At 31.8% G+C, this 12,620-nt stretch overlaps 1 protein-coding gene and 1 pseudogene across 2 annotated transcripts; one reads left to right on the top strand and one right to left on the bottom strand.

The window, feature by feature from the left end:
* The first annotated feature begins 2,993 nt into the window (after positions 1–2,993).
* On the top strand, positions 2,994–6,074 carry LOC137813007 (protein DETOXIFICATION 16). Its single transcript, XM_068615284.2, has 8 exons — positions 2,994–3,337; positions 3,580–4,124; positions 4,223–4,309; positions 4,648–4,704; positions 4,964–5,202; positions 5,454–5,572; positions 5,659–5,745; positions 5,854–6,074. The coding sequence occupies exons 1-8, from the start codon at positions 3,041–3,043 to the stop codon at positions 5,923–5,925; spliced, it is 1,503 nt and encodes a 500-aa protein (XP_068471385.2). The 5' UTR covers positions 2,994–3,040; the 3' UTR covers positions 5,926–6,074.
* Positions 6,075–7,305: 1,231 nt separating this feature from the next.
* On the bottom strand, positions 7,306–11,713 carry LOC137813008 (cyclin-dependent kinase D-3-like; annotated as a pseudogene). The gene is made up of 7 exons (XR_016518968.1): positions 11,323–11,713; positions 10,458–10,756; positions 10,265–10,373; positions 9,321–9,446; positions 8,706–8,945; positions 8,319–8,628; positions 7,306–7,750 (listed from the first exon to the last, which is right to left on the bottom strand). The product of XR_016518968.1 is annotated as a cyclin-dependent kinase D-3-like (transcript).
* Positions 11,714–12,620: the final 907 nt, after the last annotated feature.

Consider the following 12,620-nt stretch of genomic DNA (forward strand, 5'->3'; position numbering starts at 1 on the left):
AAGAAAAATGTTGGATTGAGACTAGAAAATTTCATAATCTGCCAAATGTGCAGTATTATGATAATAAATCCATGACTATGTGTTTTAATTATGTTGAATCTGAGGTTGAATTTGGTTTTAGAGGAAGAAGAAAAATGAAGAAACTGTAATGAAAGTTGGTGCTTAGTTTGGTTTAAAAGAAAGAAAAAGAGCATATTGGAAAAGAAAAAGTTGTTTAACACTTGGTTTTGCATGAAAAATGAAGAAAAGGAGAAAGAAATTATAAATAATATATCACTACAAGAAAATCATGTAATAGAAACTAATTTTTAGAGGCCAACTAAATTAGAAACTATTTTAGAAACTAAAAACAAAATTGGTTTCTAAATCAGTTTCTATTATTGTTAAATAGTTTCTAAATTAGTATTTAATTAGCAACCAAATTTTAGAGACCAAATTTAGAAAATATTTAACAATAATAGAAACTAATTTATAAATCAATTTTTTTTAGTTTTTAAAATAGTCTCTAATTTAGTTACTATAGCAACTAATTATTTTGGTCTCTAAAAATTTGTTTCTATTTCATGATTTTATTGTAGTATATTAGTATGAAGTTATATCTATTTTACAATTATATCACTTCTCCCATTTCCATTTGAATTAAATCTTACAATATCAAATAGTTTATGAATTAAATAAGTGTAAATAGAGACAAGAATTATTAATAATTTAAAACAAATATTTTTTTTTAAAAATAAAAATATATCATATCATCTCATAAAATAATAAAATACTTGGGGTATATCAAAATTTTCCCAAAAATGTTCAACACAAAAAAGATATATCATATAATCAAATGACTCTATCTCCTAACAAAAATAATGAAAGTAAATGTCCTACTAAAAAACAAAAATATACTACTATCTTAATTTTAACAAATAAAATAATTTTATAATCACATACAGTATATATTAATTGTTATTAGATAGAACGTTTATTATTAGACCAAAAGATAACACAATTAATATAAAAAAAATTTCAAGGTTTATAAATGTTAAAATATAAATTTAGAATCTTATCATGAATAGCAAATTTGACCAAAAAAATGGACTCATTTCTTCTTATCCCTAACGTAAGTTATGGGTCATGGGCTTGGACCATTCTGGTTCATGCTTTTCATTTTTTTAAGTTAATGAAAATCCGAAGAAATAACTACATAATTTTAATTACTTACGCTAAAATTATAGTTAATGAAAAAATATTCGAAAGCTAAATTTTAATTAAAACATTTTCTCAAAATGTATTAATTTCATGCATTACAACATTTAAATCACAACTCAAAATAACTAAATAAAAATTTGCAAAAAAAAAACTAGTGAATTCATAAATGTAAGTAGATTAATTAAATTAAATAGTTGTAGATTAAGTAATAAACTATATATATTACTAACCTAACGAAAAATAAAATAATTAATTCACATTAAAATAGTACCATCTAGAAATAGCTTTGGTAATGTGAAGAAATGAGTGATGTTGGTTGAATTAGGTAGGACAATAGAAACTTTTTACCTTAAAGGAAAAAAAAGAACATGTTACATCTTCTCCTCCTTTGAATTGAAAAATAGGAAACAATAATGCCTCATATTGTAGCATTCATCATCAGCCTCAAGAAAAAACACATTATTTACTCAATGTTCTTTTCTACCATTCAAACCATTGGAAAAGAAAAAGTTTTTTAACACTTGGTTTTGCATGAAAAGACATTTTTTAGTATATAAATGGGTGCAAACCTCGTCTTATAAAACAGTTTTACAAGATTGAGTTAGACTTAAAGTACATTTTTTAATATGTATTTTAGTGATTTCTCCCTCACACCATTTTTCGAGAAGTTACTGTTGTATTTTGGGGAACTTACTGATAATGATCATTCACGTCTCAAAAAATCAACTTTGTTAATGTGTTTAAGCTTTATTTACTACATCTCTCAATAGTTTGAAGATGGAAAAGTAATGCGAATGGCAACACCAAATTCACAAGTGAGAGTCTAGCTGCAAATGGCAAGAGCTTCTGTTTCCTTGAGGCTAACCGTTTAGACAAATTAGTAAGCACATATTTCCATAGCACACAAATAGGTTGGCCAAGGTGAATGAAAGGCAGTTTTAAAAGTTTGCAGTTTAACTGGTTTGCATACCTTTCAACTACACTACTTCCCCACTCCAGGGAACCAAATGAGATTTTAGAGAAATTTTACCTTTAAACCTACACGAGCAATGTTGTGAAACTCATAACTCGAAAGAAGATCAGAAAAGAAATGAAAACTGGTAATTAAAGCTCATCAGCATACTCTAATCACATTAAAGGTTCTTCCCTCAAAAACATTGTATCATCCACATATTTTATAAGGTTTATTTGAGTCTACTTCAACTCACTACGAAAGCTAGTGAAAATACTCTTCTCTATTACTTCTCTCATCATCCTACTCAAACTTTTCACTATTGTTTAACTTTTCACACCAAATATCACCCTATCCACATGGTCCATTTCTATGGAAACTTCAATCTCCAAGCATGTTTACTAAAAAATTAAACTCAGTCAGCCATACCCTTTCTAATAATCTACTTTGAAGATTAAAGGATGCAGTAAACGTGTCACAGGACAAGAACACCTTAACTAGTTATTCTGTTTTTTCTGTTGGTAGTTGTTCAACTAGCAACAAAAAAACAGAATAACTAGCTGTCTTATCCAGTAACAAAATCTCTTCCTTTCAAGAAATCACTGTGCCTATTATCGATCACACTTGCAATCACCTCCTTTAGCCTGTTAGAAGAAAATAAAAAATAAAGTTCTTTGAAATTTAAACTTGTTCCATTTCTTTAACTTATTTTTCTTTTCTGAGACAAAAGGAATTTATCGAAAGAGACTGAAGTTAAATATCTAAAAGCATGACAAAAGTGTACTACTCTATCTGTGTCATTCTTATAAATATCTTTTTTAACTCTTTCTGTATCATGTTTACTATTTGTGGTGTCTTTACCTGGTCTCTGTTCTTCACAACCAAGCAATGGATGGAGAAGATCAAAAGTCATCTATACAATCTCCATTGATACATATCACGGTAGAAGATAGGCTCAAAGTTGATAGTATACAACTAAACAAGGATAAGGCAATAGAGAGAGCTGAACTCTATGAAGAAGTGAGGAAACAGTTATGGCTAGCAGGGCCTTTAGTATCTGTTTCTATATTAAATTATTCCCTACAAATTATATCTGTAATGTTTGTGGGGCATCTCGGCCAATTGCAACTCTCTGCTGCTTCAATGGCTACTTCTTTTGCCTCTGTCACTGGTTTTAGCTTATTGGTGAGTTGTGCTTTCATTGGTTTTGTGTGTGTTGTATTGGTTATAGCATGTGTAGCTGAACAAGTTGTATAATACTCTATGAAACAAAACAAAAATGCAAGTGAGTTTAACTCCAAGCAATATTGAATAACTAAGCCGAGTCTAAAATTATTATTTATTATCATTGTGCTAAACAACCTCAAATACTAATTTGTAAGTATTTGTTTCTCTGAGATATGTTTGTCTTTTTTTTGTTCAAATAGGTGGGGGTGGCTAGTGCTTTAGATACCTTGTGTGGCCAATCATATGGAGCAAAGCAGCACCATATGTTAGGCATACACATGCAGAGGGCTATGCTTGTTCTTATGATTGTTAGCATACACCTTGCATTTTTTTGGGCAAACACAAGTTCCATTCTAACTGCCCTTGGCCAAGATCCTGAAATATCTGCAGAAGCTGGACAATATGCTCGGCTAATGATTCCCAGCCTTTTTGCCTATGGCCTTCTTCAGTGCCTGAACAAATTTTTGCAGACCCAAAATATAGTATTTCCAATGGTGTTCAGCTCTGGAGTCACTACTTTACTGCATATTGCTATATGTTGGACTATGGTATTCAAATTTGGATTAGGGAACAGAGGAGCTGCCATAGCAAATGCTATATCCTACTGGATAAATGTCTTGATCCTGATACTCTATGTCAAGTTTTCTCCTTCATGTTCAAAAACATGGACTGGATTCTCAAAAGAGGCATTGCATGGCATCCCTTCTTTTCTTAGACTTGCAATTCCTTCAGCTGTTATGGTTTGGTATATTCTCTTCATACATTTTTATCAACACTCTTACAATTATTTGCTTTAGATATTGATTTTCTTTTTCCAATTTTTGTTTATACTATCCCGAACAGCTTGGAAATGTGGTCATTTGAAATGATGGTTCTCCTCTCTGGCCTTCTTCCAAATCCAAAATTAGAAGCATCAGTGCTTTCTATCTGGTTAGTCAGTATCACTGTATCATATTTAACATTTCTTTCGCTACAATATTTTTATGTTGAGGATAAAACTAGAAATGCAGTTTCTAATACACTCTAACATTGGTTTATTTTTTAAAATTGCAAAATCACAAGTAAAACATATTAAATAAGAAGTGATATTCACAAAAGTTTGCAATATCTAATATATTTCAGCCAACAATAATAAGTGTTCTAAAAGAGTATGTTAAAAGAGTGTGATGCATGTTTTACTATTTTCTCTTCTGTGTTTTGAGTTGCTACACATACATGAAAGTTGACATTGTTTTTGGCTCTTAACGTTCCAATTTCTGCTTAATCAGTCTGAATACTTCGACAACTGCTTGGATGATCCCCTTTGGACTCAGTGGAGCTGTAAGGTGAGTAGCTATTGCAATTTTTTCAAGAGGACTGATATGTTGACAACCATGCATTAGATTATAACTAGAAAGACCAACATCTTTTACTGAAATGGAACAATTTTGAGATTGTATTGATTAAATCACAGTTGTAAACTGGTGTCTTCCAAGTTGCAGTTGTCAAAGTTTTATTTTTCTTCGTACTTTTCCTATTAGTATTTGTGTTTTGCTTCTGTATAGGTGTGGTTGTTGAAGTTATACTTTGCATGATTGTTTGCAGCACTCGTGTCTCAAATGAACTAGGAGCTGGTCACCCACGGGCAGCACGGTTAGCTGTGTACTTTGTCTTTGTAATGGCCATTATCGAGGGAACATTAATTGGAGCAGTGATGATACTAATGCGCAACATTTGGGGCTATGCATATAGTAATGAAGTGGAGGTGGTTCAATATGTAGCTATCATGTTGCCAATTCTTGCGTTATCCATTTTCCTGGATGCACTACAGTGTGTTCTTTCAGGTTTTTCTTGTTTATATCAGTTTCTTTTATTTATTGTCTTAGCAGAGGCATGTCTGAATAGTAAATCTTCCAACACAAAATTCTGTAACATGTTGGAAAGTATGAGATCAATACAAATAAATATCTGTTATGGGCTGGAACAATGTTGCTTGTAACTCATTTTCTTGAAAAATAAGAATGTAGAATGTTGTATTGTATGTAGCTAATAATTTAGATTTTACACTGAACATCTTTGTGTTTCAATAACTCAGGCACAGCTAGAGGATGTGGTTGGCAAAAGAAAGGGGCTCTGATTAATCTAGGATCATACTATTTAGTTGGGATTCCATCAGCTATCTATTTTTCTTTTGTCATGCACATTGGGGGGAAGGTAAACAAGTCAAAAAAAAATTCTGAATCAGTCTTCTCACTTAGGTGATTTTCATAAAAAAAAAATTGTGATTCTGCTTTTTATAGGGGCTTTGGCTGGGGATCATATGTGCACTGGTTGTTCAGGTGTCATGTCTTTTTGTAATTACAGCACGCACTGACTGGGAGCAAGAGGTAAACTTCAGTCTTTCTGATATATCTGCTGCATCTTCCTTTAAATTTATTAGATGAGGTGAAGGGTGATGTGGTTGTATTTTTCTGGAATCTCCTTTCTTTTTTCAGGCAAGGAAGGCTAAAGAAAGAGTCTACAATTCAATGACAGCAGGGCATGAGGGAGAGAGTTTCTGCACATGACAAGAAAATCTAACTTTGCATTAAGTTTCTTTACTATGTAACATCTTTGTCTTCTTTGAAAATTGTCAGTTTGGTGATGTTCTTCTCGGATTATGAAAGGATATGGATACAAGGCTTATAAAAGGAAGTTAATATAAATTTCGTCTTTTCTAATTCTTAGTTATTTCACTTTGTATAGATGTTTAACTTTTATTTTCTCTTTTCTGATTCTAATATTTATTGCCTCTTTATTTTACATTCTCTTTCTTTAGTTAGACATAAAATGGGTGTACGGTTTATATATATTCAAGTTATCTGTTTTGATTTTAATATATAGACAAATAGAATAAATATTTATTCTTATATCCTTTACATTCTTCTTTCTCTTTTGTTCATCTATGTTGGTTTTTGAAATAAATATGAGAGTTTTACTTGTTACATTTACCTACGGATGAAATTATTGATCCCTTACAATATATTTGCTCACCTTACCATGTTAGTTCATACGTTAATCATTCATGCACAAAATACTATAACCAAGCATGACCCAATCCTTAACCAATTTATGGTTAAAGGTTTTATCATACCTGCAGCCATAGAACTGATCACAACACTTGCATTTAAATTACTTTTGAACATTGTAATTACAATGGAAGAGCCAATAACCACTCAAAATGACTACTTAATTCAGAATGAATTTCATCATCATTTCAACAAAGAGAATTGTTAACATACTCTTTTTAAACACACTATTTTCAATTATTGTTTTCTTTTTGAAAATCGTGAAATCGTAAGTGTAACTAATGAAGTGATGAATAAATCTCACCTGTTTTTCACAAGTTACTATATTAACTAAATTAAATACTAATTTAGAGACTAAAAAATTATTGATATCTAAAGTGATTTCTATTATTAATAAAAATTTTAAATTGATATCTAAATTAACTACCTAGATTTTAATTACTAATATTTTAGATTCTAAATTGGTCTCTAAAAGACTAATAAAGACTAATTTAGGATATAAAGTAATTAGTAGTTAAAACCTTGGTAACTAAGGGTTAGATACTCATTTATAAGTTATTTTATAAATTTTATTAATAATAGAAACTAATTTAGATACCAATAAATTTTTTAGTTTATAAAATAGTGTCTAATTTACTCAAATAGTAACTAATTATTTTGGTATGTATAATCAGTTTTCATTTAATGATTTTCTTGTAGTGTATAGTCGTCATCATCATCATTGAATCATCAGAGTTGACCGTTATAATAAATATAAAAAAAAACACCAAAAAGAAAAAGTAAAAGTCATTCAACAAATTAAAATTGGACTTCAACAGTCTGAACACCCAGTAAAGTACACACCATACATACTCCTCCACATGCATAAGAAATTTCATATGTTCAATAACAAACTTATGTTTAAATTAAGTTTCCTCAAAATTTATTGTTTCTCAAGCGCCACATACAGCAACAGCTCAAGAAAATGCCCTCACACTCAATGTTTTCCATGAACTCAAGTATACAAGTTCTCTGAGAATGTAAAGAACAAAACTGTACAAGAAAAACAGAATTGGTGTGTGATATTAAAAGTATTTTTTTTTTCTATAGCAGTTATTTTTAGGTATCTGAACTACAACTAATCTTCAGTGACTTCTTCAGTTACATATTTGTTGTCGCGGCACACAGAGAAACAGAGACAAAGAATGACATACTAACAAGCCTTTGAGAATTCACCACTTTTCTTCAAATGTATTTTATCCTCCATAAGCTTCTCTGACTTAGCTGGCCACAGAGTATTCATTCTGGCTGTTGAAATTTTCTTTTTAAATATGTTCTGTCAGCACTGCAGAACAAAACGAAGGAACTAAAGTTAAATAACACCATTTACATGTAGAAACTAAAAGATAACAAACAACTGATACATTCTTCCACTACTTGGGGATTACAACATGTTGTGTTAGCATTAAACATATAGTCTTGTAGCATATTACAATCTTATCATTGTTAATCAGCAACTTCGCCAGAAAAAAATTCTAACATACGAAATTTTCTTGAATGATATTAAAGAAAAGAGTATTCTAAAAATTGATAGAATTGGAGGAACTGTTTTTCTTAGATGACATGTTAAAGGAATATCCGAAAACATATCTACAAAACATTTGTACTGGAATCTATAAAGAAACAATCCAATTAATCAAACGCTAACCGAAGATCGTATGAATACGATTTTGCACTTTTCCACAAATATAATTTGTTTCTTTAATATGGTTCTATATAAGCCTCGCCATTTTGTCTTCCAATACAAATGAACTCAGGCCATTTTGAATTTGTTAACATTTTATTTTCGACTCGGTTAAAATTTAAAACTATTAGGCCATTTTGAATTGATTGGGTGATCAATACTATTATACCTGTTAATTGTAGGTCTATTTGGAGGTTTTATCCAAAGATAGAAAAATCTACAGACATTGGAGCTGATTCATTCTTGCCTGAATTATCATCAGTTGTCTGCCTGAAATCACCAAAACTGCCATCAACCTTGTCTGCTTGCTGGGAATTTCCTTCAAACCCATCACGTCCTGGCATCACTCTCCTAGACTTCCTTGGAGGTGATAACACAGTAGGACCCTCCTGTAAATTGAAATCAGAAGCCTTAGATTCCTTCTTAGGAGCAGGTCTAGGGAGCTTGTCTGGATCTGAAGGCAGAGGAGCAGAAGAGAAGTACCTAAAGTGGAAGAAGAGAGATTAATTATGGAGAAAAGAAATTTATTGGTGTCGTAATGGGATGCTGAAGGCAGGTACCTATGCTCTAGTGCCTGCTGCAATGAAATTCTAGCTTTGGGATCATATGTAAACATCTTTGACAACAGATCTAAAGCATCATCAGTTGCCATAGGAAATAAAGAACGCAGAGGGGGTGCAGGAACATATTGATATTCGACATAATCAGGCAGGAATACCATATCAGGCCACTGAGAAGATGTTGGAGTGCCAAATGCCAAAAAAATCTTTCCTAATTGATCGATGTCACTTGTACCCTACCAAGTGATAGTAACAAACTAGTGAAAAAAACAATAAGAAACATGATTAATTATTTAAATACAAAATGAAAATGAAGAAATACAATCAATGCAATGAACTATCTTGGAAATTGTATTAACACAAGCTAGTTATAGAGCAGGAATAATGGAAGCTCAAATAAAAATAATGAATACAAAAATCTTAGCCCACAGACAGCTCCAGACCTTATTCAAGCTCGGTTGAAACAGTTTGAATGATTTAGGGATTTCAGACATAAAACTTAATTTCAACTATTTGATAAAGTTAAATGAATGGCATGTCCAAATAAATGGACTACACTTTATGTCAAAGCCCATCTACTTAAGAACATCAATCATGTAAAAAAAAATTACCTGCAAAAAGGGTCGACGGAGAAGAAGTTCAGCAAATATACAACCTAAAGCCCAGACATCAACCCCGGAACCATATTGCTTGGCACCAAATAATAGCTCAGGAGCTCTATACCACCGAGCGAAAACCTATTCATGCATATATAATAAGCACAAGTGTTATGTAATGTAGAAACTAGAAACCCTCTCCACCAATAAAAAGTGAAAAATACACAACATGAGATGAAACATGTTCAATACAATGCAGGTAGCACTTTTACACCATGAATGTCAGCACAATATTCAGTTACCATAGAGAACCACAGTCCTAGAAAAGATTCAGCAGAATTTAGTATACTTCCAGTTCAATGCTCAAATGTTTAGGTCTTCAATTATCTTCCCTCGTTTCATAAATGTAAAAGCAAAGAAAGAGTATCCCAATTCATGAGTTCCTACCATTAGGTGTGTAGAGGGTTTGATTAGATATATCATATATGTATATGAATTCTTAATCCTGTGTGCAAAGAGGCTGTCTCCATGGCTAGAACCTGCCACTACCAAATCACAAGGCAACAACCTAACCATTTTGTCCCAGGCTTCACCTTTTATGCAGGCAATAATAATAAAGATTCCAAGGTAAGATATCTGCTCAATTACGGTCCAAGGATTGCATACAAATTCAAACTAAATCATCATATAAGTCATGCCTGACTATAAGGTATATTCCTTTCCAATTCTGCAAAACTCTACTCCATATTATAGGAAACTTCACTACTTAATGCAAAATAATTGGGGGCAAGTAGGAACATCAACAGAATGATTTGACTTTCAAGCTCACAGTTTATTGGAAAACCTGAGTTTGTTCAAAAGAAATGAGCTCCTAGATAAAGAACCTAAATTCAAATTACTGACTGCTGCTAAAAACTCACATACTTAATGGGATCCACATGCCATATAAAGAAGCAAACCTGATGAGTGAACCTTCTATCTGGGCTTCCAAACATTCGTGCTAAACCAAAATCTGCAAGTTTCAGTTGTCCATTAGATCCTATCAATAAATTATTTGGCTTCATATCCCTGAAAATGTGAAAGCAAACTTTTGAGCTCAGCACTTAAGTCAAATAACAACTTTGTAACGAGCAAACACGCATCATACTCTACCTATGCAAAACCCATTTCTTGTGGCAAAAAGCAAGACCTTTTAGAGTCATTTGAAGGTAGGATTTTGTATCAGCCGGTGAAAGAAAAATATTTCGGTCTCGTATGACAGCTTCAAGGTCCGTCTCCATGAATTCAAACACAAGATGCAAATTCCCTTTATGTGGGAATGCATCTATCAATTCAACAATATTAGGATCCTTAAGCTCTTTAAGAAGCTTTATTTCTCTAAGAGCTGTAAAATTTACCCCTTCTTTCTGCTTGCCAAGCCGAATTTTCTTGATTGCAACCGTCTGTCCTGTCTGTCAACACAATGAATTCGAATAAGAATACCACATCATAATAGTACTATCATTTTCATTATTGAACATCGAACCATGAAAGTAAGCATACCTATCTCATGGATACATTTTTGCAAGTTACACAAAGAATAAGTCATAACTCTACAAAACTTATACTGAAACTAATTAAGAATTTTCCAGCTCTCAAGCTTCCCTCCGCTTGTATTCATATGATCACTAAACAAAAGTTAAGAACTACGACTTCCTCGTACCCAATGACACACAGCATACCCTTCTTCATAAATAATTGCTTGAAGCAGACATGATAAAGTAACAAACCCCAAAAGCAAATTGTTAAAATAAACACCTTGAATTAAAGTCAGAAACCCAAAGCAAATAAATGCATCTTCCCTTCCTACATCTCTAAGGCCATGCACCAATATCTATTTTACTCCGATTCAGCAATTTTCTTTGCACCAAGTGAAAATAACGATCCAATTCTCACAACCCACAAAAGAGAATAGGGGAAAAATTGACTCTTCAATCTCGAATTCGCATAATTGAAGAAGAAAGTTTGGGGGGATTACGTGGGTATCAATGGCTTTGTACACAACTCCATAGGTACCTTCACCAAGAACTTCACGCTTCAGATATCTATCAGCCACTTTTTTGGACGGATCCGAGCCTGCCATTTTCTGTTCCAGACTTGGGAGTTGAGGTTCTTACAATTAGAAGAAAAAAAATTGAGAATTTAGAAGTGGGTCATTTGGATCAAATTGAGGTTTTATCAGAAAAGGGTTAAAATCTATGATTTAATTTAACTAGAAAGCGGTTGAAACATGAAGATTGAAGAAGTGAAAACAGCTGCAGTGGCTGAAACCTGAAAGTAAAAGCGAATACGGAGAGTTTGAGAGATAGAGGGAGGTTTAGTATTAAATCATGATTATATTGCTTAATTAATTTCAGAATGTGACCACTTTAATTAATTTGACAATTCTATTCTCCAACATTATATTGTTTTGTTGCTTACAATTAATTGAGAAAACTCTGCAGACAAAGTGTGGTCCATGTCCATATCTGTAATAGGCAAGAGAAATTTCATAAATACAAATGAAATTTTTGTATACATGAAAATTAATTTGGACTTTCATGTGTACATCTCGAACACACGTATCCCGACACTTGTAGGACATGTATCAGTTAAGTGTCTAATTCAAAAAAAAATGGTTGAATTTCTGATAATTCTATCATGATTCTAACTTAATTCTAAAAAAGAAAAATACATTAATTTTTTAAAAATTCAAATTTATTGTATAAATTTTTATTATAATTATAAAAATAAGAAAAAAATACTTTTGAATCATTGAGAAACATCTTCTGTTTCAAAAAAAACTAAAACATATGTTATCTCGTGTGTTCATGTCGTATCAGTGTCCGTGTATCACTTTAATAACTTTTCTCTTAACATTTTTTCAACTAAAATGTAATATATATTTTTGTCTCACAAATATGAGTGAAAATTATATAAAGGTGATAAATATATGCAGCCTTAATTACTTGGCTTTAAATATCGGTTTGGAAAATGAAAGGAAATATCTACCACTTTCGCTTTTTAGCAATCTCTAGGAATCAAATTTATTATGCTTACCTCTTTTATTATTATTAATCTATTTTTAGAAAAGATGCTCGAGTTAGTGATGATTTTCTCACAGAGTAATGAGAAATGAATCATTAAATAGACGAACCTAGAAGCAAAAGATAAAGAAACATCAAGAAAATCTGCATATTAGTGAACTGATTATGGCTACTTAGGAAGATAAAAGAAAGAAAGAAAGAATTTTAATTTTCTGAGTTCAGATGAGTATTTGCTGTTTAATGAGAAGAT

Source organism: Phaseolus vulgaris, chromosome 2 (assembly GCF_051622355.1).
Source record: "Phaseolus vulgaris cultivar YP4 chromosome 2, ASM5162235v1, whole genome shotgun sequence".
In the NCBI taxonomy this organism is placed as follows: Eukaryota; Viridiplantae; Streptophyta; class Magnoliopsida; order Fabales; family Fabaceae; genus Phaseolus; species Phaseolus vulgaris.